The 23,110-nt window shown below is 39.5% G+C and overlaps 1 protein-coding gene across 1 annotated transcript in view; it reads left to right on the top strand.

Moving 5' to 3' along the window:
• The window catches only part of Ly96 (lymphocyte antigen 96), a 91,058-nt gene extending 68,573 nt beyond the window's left edge, over positions 1-22,485 (top strand). Inside the window, exon 7 of the mRNA XM_047550180.1 lies at positions 22,293-22,485. Coding sequence (XP_047406136.1) covers positions 22,293-22,485 — 193 coding nt within the window. The remainder of the gene's footprint in view (positions 1-22,292) is intronic.
• Positions 22,486-23,110: the final 625 nt, after the last annotated feature.

The raw sequence follows: 23,110 nt of genomic DNA, 5'->3' as shown, positions 1-23,110 counted from the left end.
GTCTTTGAAGAAGTGATCATTCATCTTGTAGAATTTTTCACATTTTGGATCTAGCTGATTGGAAGATCCTCTGCTGTCACTTAACATGTTCTTTCCACACTGCATTTCATTTTAAAGTATCTAGTCTTTATTTTTTATTTATTTACTTATATTTATGTGGTGCTGAGGATCGAACCCAGTGCCTCACCCGTGGTAGGCAAGCACTCTACCACTGAAATACAAACCCAGCCCCCACTGCATTTTTTGTAAACTCATTTTAGAGACTCAAAATGCTTTTCCAAGTTGGTAATTATAAAAGCACTATGATCCACTACATTTGGGAAATACTATATACTTTTGAAGACCAGTGCATGGAGTTTTACAAATAGAGACCTGGAAAGTAAAGCAAAAAAATGTATTGCAGAATCAGAAAATAGAGGCTGGGGATGTAGCTCAGTAGTTGTGCTTGCATAGCATGTGCAAACCCTGGAATCGAGTTTCAGCACACTCACACACACACACACACACACACACACACAGTCAGAAAACAAAGTCCCAACTAGTCCTTCCAGTCTTATATTGCTAACAGAGTTGACCCTTGGGGGTGTGAGACACTCCCACCAACCCTCCTCCTGATTCCAGAGTGTTTGTTGTATTAAACAAATGAACATGCAAAATTACCTGTAACATGAATATTAGTTACTAAACATAATAATCTAATGAATAGTGTGACCCCACTTGCCCAACCCACGAACTAGAATATTACCAAAATTTTATGTGTACCAGTGAGTCCTTTTCCTATCCCAATCTCCTGCCTCCCATCTCCACACCTACCTAAGAGGTTGTCTACCTAAGACAGGTAGTCAAGGGTGGGACGTAGGGACTGGGATTGTGGCTCAGTGGTAGATCGCTTGCCTTGTACATGTGAGGCACTGGGTTTGATCCTTAGCACCACATAAAATTAATAAAATAAAGGTATTGTGTCCATCTATAACTAAAAAAAAAATAAGAAAAAGATCAAGCTTTTAGAAAAAAAAAGAATGGGAGATAGGGGAGATAAGGGTAGGTGGGAACCCACAAGCATGAACCAAACCCACAAGAATGTTCTTGTTGCCTCTGACCTGGAGAGTGCGGGTGTCCTGTAGAAGTCTAGGTTCTTTGTCAGGAACCTGAACACACACACCTGGCCCAGGAGAAGAAATACCTTAAGAGGGAAGGAGAGCCCGGAGTCTTGGTGCCTGCCTATAATGCTAGCACTTTGGAAGGCTGAGGCAGGAAGATCTTGAGTTCAAAACCAGCTTCAGCAACAGCAAGGCACTAAGCAACTCACTACCACAGGTGAGTCACTAAATAAAATACAAAATAGGGCTGGGGATGTGGCTCAGTGGTTAAGTGCCTCTGAGTTCAATCCCCAGTACTTAAAAAAAAAAAAAAAAAAAGAGGGAAGGGGAAGGTGGAGCAGGTAACAGGTCCTGCTGCTGCTTCCCGCCCACCAAGTGAGGCTGCGGATCAATACAAGTGTGTGAGAGAAGGAGGAAAGGATTTACAGCTCTGGGCATCTCCCAGCAGAAAAGTTGGTCTCTCAGAAATTATCTCACTACAGTCTTGTGAAGTTGGAAGTGTAATCCTTTCTAATTGACAGGTGAGAAAAATGGAATTTTAGGCAGAAAATGGCTTGCTCACATTGTTTGAGCAGGGAGATGGAGTTAGACTGCTAAATTTTTCATTTATGTCATCAATGTCAGGTTTTGTATTCTAGATCAGGCAGTTTTCCAACAACCTGTGTGTTGATCAAGTTGACTTTCTTTGTTCTTTTAGTGCTGGAAATGAAACCCAGGACCTTGGACATGATGGGTACTCTACCACGGAACTGCTTCCCCAACCCTCAAGTTGGCCTTTGATTCACTAGAGGCAAAGAAGGAGATTAATGTGTTTATATTAATCTAAACATGCAATGCTTTTTAGAGAGGAATCTAGACTTTTGCAAGGCCTGTTGGTGCAGGTCTATAATCCTAGCTACGTGGGAGGCTGAGGCAGGAGGTCACAAGTTCAATCCCAGCATGGGCAATTTAGTAAGATCCTGGCTCAATAAAGGAAAAAAAAAGTTTATTCTGGGCATGGTAGAGTGGTAGAGTGCTTGCCTAGCATGTACCAGGCCTTATATTCAATCCCCTGTACCAAAAAAAAAAAAAAAAAAAAAAAAAAAAAGAAAAAGAAAAAACCAGTTGCAAATTAAATTATATTTGCTGGAAGCAGATGTTGAGACATAGTTTGGGTGAAAGATGATTAATACTAAGGAGCAACACCTGTGAATGAAAGGTGCTGGAAGCAGAGGGAGAAGTCTCATTGTGACACAGGTCTGGCAAAGCCTGTGCCAACCCTAGTGGCTCTCTGGAGCGAATATTGTCCTTCAGAATTATTCTGCATCAGGACCAAAGGCTGGGCAGACGTTTATACCCCTGTCCTCTGGATCACTGAAGGAGGGCTGCTCAGAGGGCAGTGTGACCTCAGATGAAACATCTCTTAGCCACTGATGTTGATCTCAAAGAAGTTGAGAACAGCAGCCTGTCTGCTGATCTCACATCCCAAAGCTGGGCTGCAAGTTCTCCTTGAAAGGGATCTGGGTGGTGTAACTCCATGTTAAGACTTAAGAAAGACTTAAGAGACATCAACCAAATGTGGAGGATTCTGGATTCCAACAACCATAATAAGACACTTTGAGACAATCGGGGGAATGACTATCGACTGGTTATCCAATGATAAGGATTATTATTAATTTTATTAGGGATTGAGAAAATATGCTGTTTTACTACATTGACACAGCACTTCTGACACCAGATTTGTGGGTTTGTTTTTCTTTCCACTCTAAGTAATCCTCTAATTCATCCAACTAGGTGTACTACTATTTAATACCATGCTGATACTATCTATCTGGAGTTAGCATCACATACCACAAATCAAAGGATTCCAGTTCCAGAAGACTGCCCTTACTTTAATTGCTAATCAGAGGTTGAACCTCCTGTACTTCTAACTGACCAACTCTAAATCAGGGGTTACCATACTCCCTCCTCGAGTTTGATAGTTTGCTAGATGACTCCGGGAAACACAACTTATGTTTACCTGTTTATTTAAAGGCTACAACTTAGAAACAGACAGATGGAAGATATGTAGAGAGTCATGTATATGGGATAGGAAAGTAGTCTAGGATCTTCCTTGCTCTCTCTAGGCATGCTATCCTCCCAGCATGGTGATGGGTTCATCACCCTGGAAGCTCATCAGGTCTCAAGAGTTTTCATAGTGCTTAATTTCCAGTCTGCACCCTCACTGCAGTTACTTCATTACCATAAACTTAGGTGTGATTGACAGAGGCACTTTATGAATAACAAAGGATATTACTTCTCACTCAGGAAATTCCAAGGATTTTAGAAGGTCTGGGTCAGGAACAGAGAACATAGATCAGATTATTTTCTTATTGTGCTACAGGCGTGGTAATGGTATTGTGGTTATGTTAGAGAATGTTCTTATCTGTGAATGCTATATTCTAAAGTATATGGTAGTACAATAAGATATCCCGGATTTGCTCCAGCAAAACAACGGCAGTAACAAAAGTGGAGGGAAGATGCATGAAGCAGGAATGCTAAATGGTTCATAAATATTAAAGCTAGATATAGACCCATTTGGGTTCTGTTTGGTATTCTCTCTGTTTCAATGGGTATTTGAAAATTTAAAATGATAAAAATATACATGTATGACCTAAATATATAATGAATATATGATGTGTAAATATGTAAACATATATGAAAACATAACATTTCTAAAAACTCATCAAAAGTCATTTTAGAATAAGCATTTCTCTTTTAATAAAAGAATTATCTATTGTAATAAATATTATTGGGTGTCTTTCACATGCTAGAGCTTGATGAATGGATCCAGAATAAATTGCATTTTGAGTATCATGCTCATCTATCCTGTTCAGCATTCAAAGCATTCTGCAGTGTCAGCCCATAGCTTTCATTGAATCTTGAAGATTTTCCTATTGAGTGAGGCCAAACAAATAACTAGGAAAAGAGGTACTGGAAGAAGAGGATGGTAGTAATGCAGGGGAGAAGGAAAACTACTGAATTTTGAGAGTATCTAGCCACAGCGCTAGATGCTTTACATACATTATCTTTTTTATTTCTTACAATAGCCACAACATGCTATTATTTAATTTTTTAGGATTCAGTTTGTTGGTTAGGATATTAAGAGGCCCTGGGTGTTGATTCCCAGCAATACCACACCTGCAACCCCGCCCCTAATAAGAAAAAACAATATCATGAAAAGGCCAAATTTAAGAATTATTGGGATTGAGGAAGGCTTAGAGAAACAAACCAAAGAAATGAACAATCTATTCAATGAAATAATAACAGAAAATTTCCCAAATCTGAAGAATGAAATGGAAAACCAAGTACAAGAGGCTTATAGAACTCCAAACATACAAAATTACAACAGACCCACACCAAGGCACATTATTATGAAAATACCTAACATACAAAATAAAGACAGAATTTTAAAGGCCGCAAGAGAAAAGAATCAAATTACATTCAGAGGGAAGCCAATAAGAATATCAGCAGATTTTTCAATCCAGACCCTAAAAGCTAGAAGGGCCTGGAACAACATATACCAAGCCCTGAAAGAAAACGGATGCCAACCAAGAATCTTATACCCAGAAAAACTTACCTTCAAATTTGACGATGAAATAAGATCCTTCCATGATAAACAAAAGCTAAAGGAATTTACAAAAAGAAAGCCAGTATTACAGAACATTCTCAGCAAAATATTCCATGAGGAAGAGATGAAAAACAATGATGCAAATCAGCAACAGAAGGCGCTAGCCTAAAGGAATAGCCAAATAAAGGAGAAACCAAATCATGTCAAAAACAAATATGAGTCAAATGACTGGGAATACAAATCATATCACAATAATAACCCTGAATGTTAATGGCCTGAACTCGTCAATCAAAAGACATAGACTGGCAGATTGGATTAAAAAGAAAAATCCAACAATATGCTGCCTGCAAGAGACTCACCTCATAGAAAGAGACACCCATAGACTAAAGGTGAAAGGATGGGGAAAAACATACCATGCACACGGACACAGCAAAAAAGCTGGAGTATCCATCCTCATCTCAGATAATGTGGACTTCAAACCAAAACTAGTCAGAAGGGATAAAGAAGGACATTACATGCTGCTTAAGGGAAGCATAAATCAGCAAGACATAACAATCATAAATATCTATGCCCCGAACATTGGCTCATCCACGTATGTCAAACAAATCCTTCTCAATTACAGAATTCAAATAGACCACAACACAATAATACTAGGCGATTTTAACACACCTCTCTCACCACTGGATAGATCGTCCAAACAAAAATTGAATAAAGAAACTATAGATCTCAACAACACAATCAGCAATTTAGACTTAATGGACATATATAGAATATACCATCCAACAAAGAACGAATACACTTTCTTCTCAGCAGCACATGGATCCTTCTCTAAATAGACCATATTTTGTGCCACAAAGCTACTGTTAGCAAATACAAGAAGATAGAGATACTACCTTGTACTCTATCAGATCATAATGGGTTGAAATTAGAAATAAATGACAGAATAAAAAACAGAAACTTCTCCAATACCTGGAGACTAAATAATACACTATTATATGATGAATGGATAACAGAAGACATCAGGAGGGAAATTAAAAAATTCTTAGAAGTAAACGAGAACAAAGACACATCATATCAAAATCTCTGGGACACTATGAAAGCAGTACTTAGAGGAAGATTTATTTCATGGGGTGCATTCAAAAAAAAGAAGTAGAAATCAACAAATAAACGACTTAACACTACAGCTCAAAGCACTAGAAAAAGAAGAGCAGACCAATACCAAAAGTAGTAGAAGACAGGAAATAGTTAAAATCAGAGCCAAAATCAACGAAATCGAAACAAAAGAAACAATTGGAAAAATTAACAAAATAAATAGTTGGTTCTTTGAAAAAATAAACAAAATTGATAAACCCTTAGCCACACTAACAAAGAGAAAGAGGGAGAAAACTCAAATTACTAAAATTCAGAATGAACAAGGAAACATCACAACAGACACGACTGAAATACAAAACATAATTAGAAGCTATTTCAAAAATCTATACTCCAACAAAACAGAAAACCTCGAAGACATCAACAAATTTCTAGAGACATATGAACTACCTAAACTGAACGAGGAGGACATACACAACTTAAATAAACCAATTTCAAGCAATGAAATAGAAGAGGTCATCAAAAGCCTACCAACAAAGAAAAGTCCAGGACCAGATGGGTTCTCAGCCGAGTTCTACAAAACCTTTAAAGAAGAGCTCATTCCAATACTCCTCAAACTATTCCATGAAATAGAAGAGGAGGGAACCCTACCAAACTCGTTCTATGAAGCCAATATCACCCTGATACCTAAACCAGACAGAGACACATTGAGGAAAGAAAATTTCAGACCAATATCCTTAATGAATATCGATGCAAAAATTCTCAACAAAATTTTAGCAAATCGCATACAAATGTATATTAAAAAGATAGTGCACCCACGATCAAGTGGGTTTTATCCCAGGGATGCAAGGTTGGTTCAACATTCGGAAATCAATAAATGTCATTCACCATATCAACAGACTTAAAGTTAAGAATCACATGATTATTTCAATAGATGCAGAAAAAGCATTTGATAAAATACAGCATCCCTTCATACTCAAAACACTAGAAAAAATTGGGGTAGTGGGAACATTCCTAAACATTATAAAGGCCATCTACGCTAAGCCCATGGCTAATATCATTCTAAATGGTGAAAAACTGAAAGCGTTCCCCCTAAAAACTGGAACAAGGCAGGGATGCCCTCTTTCACCGCTTCTATTCAACATCGTCCTTGAGACTCTAGCCAGAGCAATCAGACAAACCAAAGAAATTAAAGGGATACGAATTGGAAAAGAAGAACTCAAACTATCCCTGTTCGCTGATGACATGATTATTATATTTAGAGGAACCTGGAAATTCCACCAGAAAACTTTTAGAACTCATAAGTGAATTCAGTAAAGTAGCAGGTTACAAGATCAATGCTCATAAATCCAATGCATTTTTATACATAAGTGATGAATCTTCAGAAAGAGAATTTAGGAAAACTACCCCATTCACAATAGCATCGAAAAAAATAAAATACTTGGGAATCAATCTCACAAAAGAGGTGAAAGACCTCTACAATGAGAACTACAGAACACTAATGAAAGAAATTCAAGAAAACCTTAGAAGATGGAAAGATCTCCCATGTTCCTGGATAGGCAGAATTAATATTGTCAAAATGGCCATACTACCTAAAGTGCTATACAGATTCAATGCAATTCCAATTAAAATCCCAATGATGTATCTTGCAGAAATAGAGCAAGCAATTATGAAATTCATCTGGAAGAATAAAAAACCTAGAATAGCTAAAGCAATCCTAAGTAGCAAGAACGAAGCAGGGGGTATTGCAATACCAGATCTTCAACTCTACTACAAAGCAATAGTAACAAAAACCGCATGGTATTGGTACCAAAATAGACAGGTAGATCAATGGTACAGAATAGAGGACATGGACACAAACCCAAATAAATACAATTTTCTCATACTAGACAAAGGGTCCAAAAACATGCAATGGAGAAAAGATAGCCTCTTCAACAAATGGTGCTGGGAAAACTGGAAAACCATATGCAACAGAATGAAATTAAACCCCTATCTCTCACCCTACACAAAACTCAACTCAAAATGGATCAAGGACCTCGGAATCAGACCAGAGACCCTGCATCTTATAGAAGAAAAAGTAGGTCCAAATCTTCAACTTGTTGGCTTAGGATCAGACTTCCTTAACAGGACTCCCATAGCACAAGAAATAAAAGCAAGAATCAACAACTGGGATAGATTCAAACTAAAAAGCTTTCTCTCAGCAAAGGAAACTATCAGCAATGTGAAGAGAGAGCCTACAGAGTGGGAGAATATCTTTGCCAACCATACCTCAGATAGAGCGCTAATTTCCAGAATCTATAAAGAACTCAAAAAACTCTACACGAAGAATACAAATAATCCAATCAACAAATGGGCTAAGGAAATGAACAGACACTTCACAGAAGAAGATGTACAAGTAATCAACAGATATATGAAAAAATGTTCAACATCCCTAGTAATAAGGGAAATGCAAATCAAAATTACCCTAAGATTTCATCTCACCCCAATTAGAATGGCGATTATCAAGAATACAAGCAACAATAGGTGTTGGCGAGGATGTGGTGAAAAAGGAACACTCATACATTGCTGGTGGGGTTGCAAATTAGTGCAGCCACTCTGGAAAGCAGTGTGGAGATTCCTCAGAAAGCTTGGAATGGAGACACCATTTGACCCAGCTATCCCACTCCTTGGCCTATACCCAAAGGACTTAAAATCAGCATACTACAGAGATACAGCCACATCAATGTTCATTGCTGCTCAATTCACCATAGCCAGATTGTGGAACCAACCTAGATGCCCTTCAGTTGATGAATGGATAAGAAACTGTGGCATATTTATACAATGGAATATTACTCCGCAATGAAGAATGATAAAATTATGGCATTTGTAGGCAAATGGTCGAAATTGGAGAATATCATGCTAAGTGAGATAAGCCAATCTCAAAAAACTAAAGGTGGAATGATCTCGCTGATAAGCAAATGAGGACATATAATGGGGGGTGGGAGGGGCTAGCATTAGGTTTAGGGTTAGGTTTAGAGTTAGGCTAAGGACAGCGGCAAGAATGAAGGAAAGAAGGACTGTGTAGAGGGAAAAGAGGGGTGGGAAGGGTGGGGGGAGGGGAAAAATAAAATAAACATCATTACCCTATGTAAATGTAATAAAATAAAAAAAAAAAAAAAGAAAAAACACACAAAAATAAACCAATCAAACCAACCAACCACCCCTCCCCCCAACAAACAAACAAACAAACCTTGGAAGGCAGCCAAGACTTCCCAAGCAGCAGTGCCAGCTGTGCATTTGTCTGGGCATAAGCAGGGCTGGAAGCAAGCTGCAGAAAATCTGTGAATAAGTGGCTTTGTGTTCAGCCTGATGGACAGTGGAATAGTCCCAAGCCCCGAGTGTTACACCAGAAGCTCTTTCTGCTGCTCAGGGTCATGGCTGAAGAAAGCATCAAGGAATCCAGGGTGATGAACATCAGTCATAAGCTGACAGTTAAGCACTCTCAGACAATTTTGCTTTGCAGCTGAGTATGAAGGTGCTTTGAGCTGTAAGTAGATGGCTATGTGCTTGCACTGAGGAAAACATTGCAGAGGGATCTGTAACAGGTTCTGGTAAGTGCAAATTTTCAAGATGTGCATATGATAAACTGTCCATATGATATACTTACCTTCTACAATATCTGGTTGTCACAGTAGTGTTTATTTTTTTGCACACTGATTCCCTGCTTCCCTTTCTTCCTCCAACAAGCTCTGTATGCCCTTTTTCTGCCCTGGTGAGTGAGGTCAACAGTGATGCAAAGGATGGACATCCCCAGCATGCAGTGCAGCATCCCCACTTTGTGGGTATGACTTCAGCTTCCCTAGGGCCACCAGTTCTTTGTTGGCCCCTTGGGCATGGAGGCTAGGTTTCCTTAGAGGCTCTACAGTTAGACTCACATGGGGATAACTGACTTGTGCAGAAGAGAGACTAAATCAGCTGAAAGGTGCAACACACATCCTCCTGGCTACAGACCATTCCTAGTTCCTTTCTTCTCTTCTTTTGTGTGTGTGTGTGTGTGTGTGTGTGTGTGTGTGTGTGTTGGTTACTATTTTGGCTTCAGGTAGATCAGGTGAAGATCTTTTTCCTTCACTGTTCCCTGGCAAGTCCAGGAGACTGACCTCAGCTTCCTGCTCCCTGTTTCAGATATCAGAATCTCACCCTTCACCCTCTTTCTGTAGTTTCATTTTTTTCCGATTTTTTCCCATCCATCCATTCATCCATGATACTCTTCTCTAGGCTTCTGCTAGGATCTGGGAATTGATTGAAAAATAAAACCCAGCCCCTTGGTCTTCAGCAGCTGAGGGTGGACTTGGGGAGAGAGAAATTCAAGGGACTCATAATGAGTGTCTCCTTCCTTCTTTTTCTGTTTTTCAAATATAAACAAATTTTTAAAATAAATATCTATTAGCTGTACATATTAATGGGATTCAGTGTCATATTTCCATACAGACATACAGTTTGTGCTGATCAAATTCAACTGCTCTTCAACTTTCCCCCACTCCCTAGTCATCACTTTTTACTTTCAAGTCAACTAATTTTTTAGTTTCTACATATGAGAGAGAACACATGGTACTTGTGTTTCTATGTCTGGCTTGTTTCACTTAACATAAATGTCCTCCAGTTTCATCAATTTTGCTGCAAATGTCAAGATTTCATAATTGATGGCTGAATAATACTCCATTGTGTGTGTGAATCTATGTCTCATATTTTCTTTACCCATTTATTTCTCATGGGCATCTAGCTTGATTGCATATCTTAGTCATTGTGAATAGGGTGCAAGAAACATGTGCATGCAGGTTTCTTTTTGGTATGCTGATTTAGTTTCCTTTGGATATATACCCTGAAATAGGATAGGTAGATCATATGGTAGTTCTATTTTTAGTTTTTGAAAGAACCTCCATATTGCTCTCCATACTTTCTGTAAAATATTACATTCCCACCAACAGTGTATGAGTACCTTTTTCTCTATATCCTTCTGAGCATTTTTTTTTTTTTTTTTTTTACTAATAGTCTTTCTAACTGGAGTAGATGTTATCTCATGGTAGCTTGGATTTGCATTTCCCTGATGGCTGATGACATTGAGTATTTTTTTCATGTTATTTGCAATTCGTATTTCTTTTTTCAGAAATATCTATTCAGGTCATTTGTTCATTTTAAACTGAGTTACTTGCTTTTTGTTATGTTTTTTGAATTCTTTATATACTCTGGATATTAACCCTCTGTCAGAGGAATATTTGGCAAACACTTTCTCCCATTCTATAGGTTGTCTCTTCAGTCTGTTGAGTGTTTCCTCTGTCGTGCAGAAGTTTTTTTAGTTTCATGTAATCTCATTTGTCAATTTTTGCCTTGGATTCCTATGTTTTGGGGTTCCATTCAGAAAATCATGCAAGTACCAATGTTTTCAAGCGTTTTTCTTATGTTTTATTCTGGTTTTCAGTTTCAGGTCTTGTATTTAAGTCTTAAATCCATTTTGATGTGGGGCGTGTGTGTGTGTGTGTGTGTGTGTGTGTGTGTGTGTGTGTGTGCACCTGAACCCAGGGCCTTGAACACAGTAGTCAGGTGCTCTACCACTGAGCTACATCCCAGGCTGTTGATTTTTTTATAGGGTGAGAGATGGGAACAAGTTTCAATAATCTGCATGTGAATATATAATTTTCCCAGAACCATTTACTGAAGAGACTGTCCTTTTTTCCAATTTATGTTTTGGAAGCTTTGTGGAGAATCAGTAGGCTATAGATGTGTGGATTTATTTCTGGGATCTCTCACTGGACTGCTTTTATGATAACACCACATGGTTTTGGTTATTGTGACTCTGTGGTATGTCTTCAAATCAGGTGTTGTGATACCTCCAGCTATTTCTTTCTCTTTTTGGTCAGGATTGCTTTGGTTATTTGGAGTGTTTGCACTTACATATGAATTCAGGATTTTTTCTAGTTCTGTGAAGAATATCATTGGTATTTTGATGGGTATTGCCTTGAATTCGTAGATCACTTTGGGTTCAATGACCATTTTTTTTAGTGTGTTCTGATCAAATCCAACCACCCTTCATCCCCTTCCCCAATCTCTAGTAATCACTTTTCAGTTTCAGTTCAAATTTTAGTTTTTTAGTTTCCACATATGAGAGAGAACTTGTGGTACTTCTCAGATGATATTTTCTAAAGAGCTTTTAAAGAGCTGTTCTGCCTGAATCAGGAACTTTCATAAGTCCATTGGAAGATATCCAATCCATGAACAAGGGAGGTCTTAACATTTTTTGTGTCTTCTTGAATTTCTTTCATAAATGTTTGCAAATTTTCATCGTAGAGGTCTTTATTGGTTAGTTTATCCTAGGTTTTTTTTGGGAGGCTATTGTGAATGTGTTGCTTTCATGATTTCTTTCTCATAAGATTCATTATTGGTGTGTAAAAAAATACTGATTTTTATATGTTGATTTTGAATCCTGCTACTTTCTTAAATTTTTTTTTATCAGTTCTAATAGTCTTTTGGTAGAGTCTTTAGGTTTTTGTACATATAGAATCATGTCATCTGCAAACAGGGATGATTTGACTTCTTTCTTTACTTCTTGTAAGCCTTTTATTTCTTTCTTTTGCCTAATTGCTCTGGCTCAAACTTCTGGTACCACATCAAATAGAAATCATGAGAGTCGAAAACTTTGTCTTGTTCCTGATCTTAAAGGAAATGCTTTCAGTTTTACCCCATTCACTGTGGTGTTGGCTGTGGTTTTATCTGTTTTTTCTTATTTTTTATTTTTTTCCTTATAGTGCAGTGGTGCCAGTTTTCTTCTGGTTTAGCATTTTCCTAGTCTGACTTTAGTCAAATTGCATAGGTTATCAATAAATATTAGTCATTTTTATTGTTATCATGTGCATCTTTTAAATGCCTCAAGCTCATGGAGCACTTGGTTGTCAGTGAAATGTGTGTAGAAATCATAACTTTAAGGAAAATTATAAAGTTATTCAAAATATTTATGATTTTATTTTAGTTTTTTTATCATTGTTTAATTATTTCTTAAAAGTACAAAGACTTCTGCAAAGGAGGGAAATATTCTTTTTCTCATGCATCCTAGCTAGGTTCTGACTGAGGCTCTTAAAGGAGTAAAGAAGGTAAATTATTTAATGTAAGTTGTGTGTGTGCATGTGTGTATATGTAGGGCTGGGGATCAAACCCAGGGCTTCATGAATGACGTGCATGTGCTGTACCATTGAGTGACACTCCAGCCCTACTTAATATGATTTATGTGCCTCAAGAACATTCATAATGAATGAAGGACCCAAAGAAATTGGTAAACCCATGTATTTTTATGCTAAGAGTTGATGATGAGTGGAAGGTTATGGAGAAATAGGCTGACAAAAGGTTATGATCTAATGTTAATAAAGTCAGGGGAACTTAGCAAGGCCTGTTGTTCAAATTATCTCTGATCCTGTGTCTTCTGAAATAAAACTTTCCTTTCCTCTGTTCAGAGGGAGGACGTCTTTTGAATGAATGTCTTAAGGCCTGCTTCAGGAGAGAAGACTGAGGGGAAGGTGAGAGTGGATTTCCTGTTTCTGCTATTTTCTTCAATGTTCAGGTGTCATATTTTGGGGTAGCATGTCCTGAACCCCATCTCTCCACTGTATTATTTGAATCAAGTCTAGATATTAAATATACTTTCATATCTATGTACATGTGAAATATGTATTTATAAATATCTATAAATATAGATATATGTAATATTAAATGTTCCAGTTTATATCTCAAAAAGATAAGGACTCTTTAAAAATAATACCATTGTTGCACTTAGAATTATTAGCATTCCTTGAAGCTATCAAATATCCAGTTAAATTTCACTGGTTTTATCATAATCTTTTATAGTTTGGTTTTGTCTGAGTCAGGATATTTTTATATGTCCGAATGTAGATGATATTGGTTGGGATACTGTCCCTACCCGCGGGACATCAACGAGGGCGGCAAACCTAAGAGAGAAGGAATGAATGGACAAGAGACGCAGGGAGAGACAGCAAGACAGGAATTCTGATCAAGCTGCAAATTTTTATTGTTCTCACGGGTATTTATGCTGAGGGAATGAGGGTATGACGAGGTGCAGCCTGGTTGGTTGTGTTCTTCTGCTGGGTTCCTGATAGGGTGCAAATTCGCGCTGTCGGGAAGGTGAAGTTTGCGCCGGCGGGAAAGTGTAGTCCCGGAAGAGAAGCCGTGGGCGCCATAGGTGCCATACTGTCAGAATTATCAGCCAGGAGGGGGGGGGAGGGGCGCTGCTGCTTATTGTAAAGGTCAGAATGTTCTCAGAATGAGAACTTCTTGGTCCTGATAGGGTACTGCTTAAATATTTTTTAAATCTACAGGTTTCCTCTCATTCTCTCTCTTTCTCCCCCTCCATATATATATATATATATATTTTTTTTTTTTTTTTTTTTTTTTTTTTTTTTTTTTTTTCAATTTGTTTTTGAAGAACTAAATGAATTCTCCAATAGAGTTTCCCATCGTCTGGATTTCACTGATTGCTTCCCTCTCTGATGCTTATAATGTTTCTCCTTTCTTTGTATTTTCTTAAAACTGGTAGTTAGGTCTAACATTAGGCTTGAGGACCTGGGGATGACTAAGTGATACAGCACTTGCTTAGCCAGTGAAAGACCCTGAGTTTGATCCCTAACTTAAAAAAAATTAGACTTGAATTTAGAGCAGAAAATAACTAAGAGATGGTAGTGTGTTATACTTTTATCAACTTTCTCTCTCTTTGTAATATGAACAGCCTTGATGATCATTACCTCAACCCACTAATTCATTGAGGTGCTAATGGTGTGACTCCAAATCTGTCTTTGCTCTGATGGGTTAGCCAGAATCCTTCTTTGGAAGAGAAACTGAAATGCAGTTGTATAGGGAAGGCAGGTTAAATACAGGCTTCTTTCTTTATTAAGAGTTTGAAAGAACTTGGAACACCGAAGATTTAGAGACTTCTTTTCCTCTTGGAGGCCTTTCTTCTCTGGTTTTCTCCTCTTTCCTTTGTTCTTTCTCTCCTTTTAAATCAAACTTTGTGTAGCTTTGGAAAACAATTATAGATTCTTCATTCACACTAAAATACAAATGGCTATAACAGCTTACAGTGTGACTATTCCAGAGACATTTTTCACTGGGATTACAAGTGTGCACCCCAGCACCTGGCCAGAAGATATTTTCTGTTTAACGTCTATCAACATTAAAATTAGATAAATGAAAATTATTGGTAAGTATGGCATTATATATATTCATTTACTATTATGTGCTCACTACTGTTAAATAATTTACGTTTTCTCATATAATGTCCACAACAGCACTATGAGTAAGATATTCTCATAACAGATGTGGAACACAAGGCTTAGGTTGTTTCAATAAGTTGCCAAAAAGGTGAAATTAAACCTGGGGTTGTCAAAGCTTCAAAGTCAGATACCTATTCATAATCACATTTCCCCCCCCTCCTTCTCAATGTACTTGCAGGAATCTTGAACAAGGAGGGAAAAGTTTGGGAGCTTCCCAAACTTGAAATCACCTACCAGAGTGTTGGGATAGCCTGGGGAAGCTCATTGTTCAGGCAGTAGATAAGAAGGACTCTAAGAATGTGATAATGAGGGAAATGAAGAGGGAAAACTAGCCACTTCCCTTCTCTCCAGTCTTCATGTGAGAATTAGAGTGACCTTGGCTATAAAGTAAAGAAGTACTCATACAACAAATGAAGAAATCCACCTGCTTTATAGGGGCATGCAGCCTACTATATATTCCCCTGCTTGTAGATGTGGTATGGTACTCCATTGTATCCTGATCTGCTGCCACAGAGGTGCCATGATAATAACAATATTGAAACCCTCTTTGTCAAACTGTTGTGATCATTGCGACCAAACTCTGGGGTTCAGTGAGGGGTAAGGGGGATTTAAAAATAAAGATTCACAGACACAGATTTTGAAGATTAAGCTGGAATCAGGTGTAGCTCTGTTCTCTGATGGAGATGCAGATTTAGAGTTAAGCCAGCAATGTTTATTTATATATGTCTCATTATCAGGTTAAAGACTATGTAACCATTATTCTTTGTATTCAAGAAAGTTACAGAAATTAGGACATTCTATGTAGCTTTTGGGTAGTTGCAATACACAGTTACAAAGTGCAATGTTAGGAGCTTTGTGTAGCTCTCAAGAAAGTCCTTTGTTAAAAGTTACCATAAGGCAGGCAGGAACTGGAGAAGCAGAGCTGGTGAAACATTTGTGGTTGTCTAGTATGAGTTCCTTCCTTCCTGGGAGCTGTGTGCTTGAGATCAAGGTCAGAGCTGATAGGGTGCTTGCACAGAGCCTCATCATGCAGGGCATTGCCACAGCAGCTAAGCATCCTGTGCCCTCGCATAGAAACATTCCCAGGCATCGGGCATGCTGGAGCCATGAGGTCATCAGAGACTCGCAATCTCAGTCACTGCTCTCCCATCCTATCACTGTGCTCCACATCAAATCCTTTAAGTTCTTTCTTTGGGATCAGATCAGTCCACAGTAGACCTGGGCATTTTTAACCTTGGGGTTAAATACAGAGAATCTACTAGAGATTATATAACTGTCAGTGTGTAAGGCATTGTCTGGCAGTTACCCACAAAACCAAAGGTTTGTCACTGGGAGTTAGTTAACATGTCTATCAGCTCACTGAGTTACTTTTTTTTGTGGCAAGAACATTAATGATCTACTTTCTACAAACTCATGGGTGGCCAAGGTTAACTCTTCACTTAAAATTCGTGTGTACAGTTTAGTTTTATTAACCAGAGTCACCATACTGTATCTCCAGATCTCATTCATCTTATAACTGAAAGTTCGTAGCTTTGATAATATTACCCTCACTTCCCTTACCACCCAGCTCCTGGTGACCACCGTTCTCTGTTTCTATGAATTTGACACTTTTAGATTCTACATGTAAGTGAGACTTCCCCTGGATCCTCACATGCCTGTCTCCTTGACTTTCAGTTCTTAGTTGGAATATCACCCTCACGGAGAATTTTCCCTTACCATCCTACCTACAGTAGGTACTCTTACCTTCTCACTCTTTCCCAATTATTTCTTTTTTAGCTTATTCCCATTTGAAAGTATCTTCTGTCTTTCCCTACTAGAATGTGGGAGGATAGGAATCGGTTTTTTTCACTGCTGGGATTCTGGTGCCTGGCACAAAGTAGGTACTCAGCCTTTGTTGAATGAATGAATCATTTCAGGCATCCTTGGTTCCTTTCAACCCACACGGAGTCCTGTCTCACTACATTACATCCATTACTGTTGGTTTCAGTTCGCCTTGAGAATGACTGTGGCCCCTTACCACCTGATCTTCCACTTGTGAAAGTTAGGGGGTCTTGCCTCATGCATTTAAAAGCCAAAGCTTATGGAAATGGTCAGATTTAGTTTCAGTTAGATATCAGGCTGAGGTCCAAGATGATTTATGTTCTAGCTCAAACTTGTTTGCTCAAGGTAGGTCTGAATGTTTTTATCATCCCATTCCCATTCATATGTTATGATTTTAGGAGGTGTGACAGTGGGAGGTGACTTGGTCCTGAGGGCACAGCTCTTTTGAATGGGATTAGTGTTCTTATAAAAAAGGCCTTAGAGGTCGGGAATGTAGTTCAGTGGTACGATGCATGATTAGCATGCATGGATCCTATGTTCAATCCCTAGCACTGCAAAAAAAAAAAAAAAAAAAAAAAAGCAAACCTCAGAGGACCACTTTGTCCCTTCTGCCATGTGAGGGCACAATCAGAAGGGGCCATCTATCTATCAACAAGGAAGTGGGATCCTTACCATCCAATCTTCTGGCAACTTCATCTTGGACTTTCTAGCCTACAGAACTGTGAGTAATAGACTTCTTTGTTTATTAGCCACCCAATTTCTAGTTTTATTATAGTATCCCCAAAAGACTAAGACAGGGCATCTTTCAAATCCTCCCTCTCCATGTGAGTATCGAATGCTTCTGAATGAAAGAGAATCATGACAGGACTGAAAGTATCAGAGCTACTCTTTCAAAGTTGGGTGGCAAAAGCTTCTGAAGTCCTGGGAGATTGGATCTGATGCCTAGGGGTTTGCATTAGAGTTAGCCCCTGGCTCAGGAAACATTTTATAGACAACTTGTCTGGACCAAGACAGCCTATGGTCCAGAATTGTCCATATAAGGATCCTCTGGGTTAAGGGAGGGATTTGTTTAAAATGCAGATTACTAAACCATAATCAGACCTGCTGAATCAATATCTTGAAAGATGAGCTCTTTTGTTTACACTCAAAAACACCCAGCTGTATCTTAAGCTCCCTAATGTGTGAGAATCACTGTTGTGAAGAAAGCAAACTGTAGTTTTTCACAACTACTTTCCCTAAGGAGCCTGAGGTAAGCCATCACAAACAGCTACCAGCATTCATGAACTCCCCGGGTCCCATCCCCCAGAGACTGATGTCCTGAGTTGTGTTTTATAGTTGTGTGTGTGTGTGTGTGTGTGTGTGTGTGTGGTGCTGAGTCAAACCCAGAGTCTCACAAATGGTAGCAAAGCTCTACCACTGAGCCCCAGCTCAGATGTCCTGAGTCTTGATGTGGTCTGGATGAGGGGAGTTTTACAAACTCATGGGTGGCCAAGGTTAACTCTTCACTGAAAGGACCTTAATCACATCACCACTTCCCTTGGGGGATTTTTATTTTTGCCTCCTGCCTGTCTACTCTCTATTTCTCAGACGTGTGAAAAGTGAGACCTCCTGACCAACGTGTCTACCTTTAAGGTGCCTCCTCTTGTCTTCAGAACTTCTTTGCGTTTTAGATATTGCCTTCATTTATTTATTTATCTCAGGAAAGACATTGTCCTCACTTAGCCATCAACATTATTTAGCATTCAAAGTATTAGTTGGTTTCAAATTCTTCTCTATTCTTCTCCCTAGGGGTCTTTGAAAGCTCTTTCTTCCACCTCTAATTTCTCTTCTCCTTTACCTTTTCACCCTTACTCATCTGAATCCTTCCTGTCCTTCAAGAACAATCTTCATCCAGTAAACACCAACTGAGTCAGGCTGTTTTCTTCCCTTGAATTATCAAATCAGTTGTACCTTAGAGTCTTAGTATTAGTTGTGTTAAAAGAAGTAGGGTTGAATGTGTTGGTTATTACATCTTACCATTCCTGGCTCCCTTGCTATTTATCCATCATTTTGGAAAAACCCATGAGACCTTGCCAGACTGTGCTCACAGGACACTTCCTGCAGGAGGCCAGCAGAGGGCAGCCTAGTACTCATAGTCTCCTCTTTACCTTCTTGCTCCTCTATGACCAGGAGAGCCCAAGGAGCCATTTTTGGGCCCCGAGATGAGGGAGTGCTGTTGTTGAATCTTCAGGAGATGTTTACATTCCTTCTTCAACTTCCTGCTCTGCTGCCTGCTTTATACCACATACCCTTAAACATCCACTCTCTCTGGGTTCTGTCCCCTCTCTTCCCTCCCAACACCATCTAAGCTAAAACTAAAGACTGTCTTCATTTCCTACTAGAATGGAGTGCTCCTGTCTATTTTGAATTTAAGCTAGTCTAGAGTATCTAATTTCACAGTTTTATTTATGTGTGCTCTTGCTTTCTGTCTTGGCATACTCTGATACTGACATGGTGGTGGGGAATTCCACGCTTGTGGCCTGGTGAGAGGGGCGAGTTGGGGAAAGGGGAGGGAGAGGAGAAGCTGATGAAAGAACTGCTGGGAATGATCCCATGACTCACTATAAGGTTAGTGAACCTGAAGGACTTCCTGGTCTGAACAGAGAAAACCCTTGACAAACTCCATACCTTAGATTATTAATGATGGGATAGCTGGTATGCAAAAGTGTCATACACCATAGGAACTGTCCATCTTCCAGGGATGTTCTCAGAGGACTGTTTTACTCACACACATCTCTTACCTCAAATCCTCAAAACAGGTCTGGCTACATAAAATTTGGGGCCCAGAGTAAGACGGAAACACAGGTCTTTTTTTTTAAATCAAAAATTATTGGGGGCTGGGGAGATAGCTCAGTCGGTAGAGTGCTTGCCTTGTAAGCATAAGGTCCTGGGTTCAATCTCCAGCATCCCCCCAAAAAATTATTAAAATTTTGAATTGATGACTAAATACCTCCAAACCAAAATCAGGGCCCTTGTGGGCATGGAGCATATCCATCAAGCAGCTCTGCCCCAAAACACACATAGGACTAGCTCTTTGTTATAGACCAGGCAATTGGTTATGAGGGCTTCCTGTACTTGGTTCATTTCTGTCCTCAGGAATCAGGGTCCTTGGTGTGGGGGAGAGAAAGAGAAAAAGAGGTGGGCAAGTGTCGCGAGCGGCAGAGAGGCGAGTGACTAGAATTTGGTTCCAAAACAAATTGGCTTTAATTGATACACTCGGGATAACACAAACCTTAATATTCCTAATATCACACATCAATCAAATCGTATGGCAAATAACACACCCCAATCAAATAGTCCAAAGTCCTCTCTGCCTTGTCGGTTCCACGACCCCGAATGCGACGTTATCTTAGTTGGAGGGAAGACAACGACTGGTCTCGAAACTTCTTCCGGTCGATGGTCTGGGAATCTAGGACAGGCAGGCTCCGCTGGCCATGAAGCCATCAGAGCAGCGGAGGTCTTGGCAGTCTCCACGGAGGATGATCGGTGGGGCTCGTGAACCTGGCTGACGTGGATTCGTCAGGGGATCTGGGCTGAGCCGAGGAGCTGTCTGAGAGGGGGAGTTTATATACCCTTCTTCTTGGCTTGTTTCCAATTTTGGTCCAGATGGTGTCTTATCTCCTTGGTGCAGCACTCTCGTGACACTTACGTCTTTTTGGCTTGCTGTCCACTAGGGGCTTGTCATTTATTCGTCAGACATCCAAGTCTGCTCCTTTCAGCAAGGGATACATAGGGCTAGTGAGTGAGATTTATTTGGGAGAAAGGGTGACTCTCACTTTTTAGGCCTCTGGAGATTACAAAGTAATCAAAGTCCCTGACTTCACTTGTACTTCAGTTGGAAAAGATAACAATAAGCAAAGAGGCAAATATTTGCCAACAGCGTGCCAGATGGTGATATATGCCCTGGAGAAAAGGAAAGTGGGGTCAGGAAGGATAGGAGTGCAAGGTGGGTGAGGGGGCTATTTTACGGCAGGAGTTTCAAAGGCCCTGTGGATAAAATGTTATGTGAGCAAAGACTTGGAGAGAGGGAGTGAGCCATGTAGGTATTTGAAGGATAAGGATCCAGGAGAGGGAATAACAAGTGTAGAGGCCCTGAGTCTTTTCAAGTTTGAGGAAGATCAGTGAGGCCAGAATGGTTGGTGTGGGTTATTGGGGGCTGAGGGAGTGAATAGGTTGGGGACTGGAGGCCAGATTCCATATAGTAAGGACCTCGAATTTTACTCTGGATTAGGGTTTAGAGTGGAGAAATCTCCTGATGTGACTTAAACTTTAAAGGACTCCCTATGTGTTCCATTAGGAAGAGAATTTAGAGGCATAAAGATGAAAGCAGATGACCATTCAGGAGGGTCTTACAATAATGCAAATGGCTTTGACTAAGTTGTTCACAGTGGAAGTGGTCAGACTCCAGAAGCTCTAAAAGGGTCAGGGTTTAGATCAGTTTTATTTACCACTGTAATCCTATTGTCAGACACATGCTCTAGCTTATATAGTTGCTTAGTAATTGGCATTTAATGAATCAGCAAGTGAATACAAATATATAACAATAGGCTTTCTTGTAATACATTTGTAGGATATACAACATTAAAAGAATGGAGGTAGAATACCTTGACAAAGTTTAATAGTGTTTATCTTCACTGTGCTTCTACTAAATCCATCAAAACATTAAAGGTCAGTTCATATGAAGTAAATTATGTGTCTCAAGGACATGAATCTGAATATGCTGGACCTCATACTGTATTTTTAGTGTATGGTCAATAGGTGGCGCTGCATCTTTTAAGGGTTTTGTCCCCACTAGTTTTGTGTGAGACTTACTGATGTAGATCAAAGGATTTTAACTGGAATATATGGTTGGTCTACTGAAAATTAGATTAGTTTCTCCAGCAATTTGGTAGGACTCTCTTGGAATTATAATGTATGAAACTAACACTTGAAAATGTCATTCTTCCTTAAGTGGAACATTTAGATATTATTTAAATGATTAAAAAAAAAAAAACAAACCCAGTATTGGAAACAGAGCAGTACCCACATGCTGTAGATGCTTTCAACGCGTGATGACAATTTTACTTTATTTCCTTCTCCATGCGATTCTGGCATATATATGTTATTTTCAATACGTGCATTTTGGCTGCTATTTGCAAAAAGACCACAAGCAGTATCATTAAAATTTTTTTCCTTTATCGAATTTGTGTAGGGAGGTGGAAGTACTGGCAGGAGTCATGTAGGAAGAGAAGTAAGTGTGCAAGGAGGAAATGGGCTGCAGTAAAATTAAGGAGGCTGAGAGTTTTCCTAGGAAGTTCTGGGAACACTTTTCAGATGGAAGTGCCTTCTGCCAATGGCTTTCTCCAGCTTCCAGAAAGCTTCTCCAAGCAGTACCACCTTGAGCAAGATTGCATCCTTTGGAACACTGAAGTGGTTGGTTCTTTCTTGTCCAGTGCCCAACTTCAATTCTTATCGATTAAATCCAGACATGTTAGTCCTGAAGAAGCAGAAGATCCAAGATTTTGTTGTGGAGCCACGGCTGCCTTCTGAGTTGGACTGAGTAAACTCTGTCTCACAAGATTTTTTTGTGCTGGGTATGGCAGCACATGCCTGTAATCCCAGCCACTGGGGAGGCTGAGGCAGGAGGATCACAAGCTTGAGGCCAGCATCAGCAACTTAGTAAGGTCCTAAGCAGCTTGGTGACATCCTGTCTTAAAATAAAAAATAAAAAGGGATAGAGATAGCTCAGAGGTTGAGAGCCCCTGGGTTCAATTCCCGGTACTAAAAAACAAAACAAAACAAAAATAAAGATGGTTTGTGTCCCCTACGTAGAATTTATGGCTGTGGGTTTCTGAGGACAAAACTGTTCTTTCACTGTCTTGATGGTATAGTTAGAACTCCTGAAATATAAGGCCTTGACTACACCTCTGCCAGTGGACCTGTAAAGGACCCAGGGAATATATTGACTTCAGATTGTTTCCTCTTCAAGAAAGCAGTCTTTCTGCCTTTTCTTGCCTGGAGCCTGGAGCCTGGAGCCTGTAACTGCAGGAAGCAGTTAGCCTGCCTATCCCTCCACCCCTTCAGCTAGCAGTCCCTTCCCACATTGCTGTGGTCAGAGACTCCTGAGCACAGACTCTTCTAACTGACCAGCCTGCTCTGTTCCCATCTGGCTCAGTTCTGTCCAC

This window comes from Sciurus carolinensis, chromosome 1 (assembly GCF_902686445.1).
Source record: "Sciurus carolinensis chromosome 1, mSciCar1.2, whole genome shotgun sequence".
Taxonomy (NCBI): Eukaryota; Metazoa; Chordata; class Mammalia; order Rodentia; family Sciuridae; genus Sciurus; species Sciurus carolinensis.
Note: the sequence above shows the minus strand (reverse complement) of the source record. Positions and strands in the feature narration are given on the sequence as shown.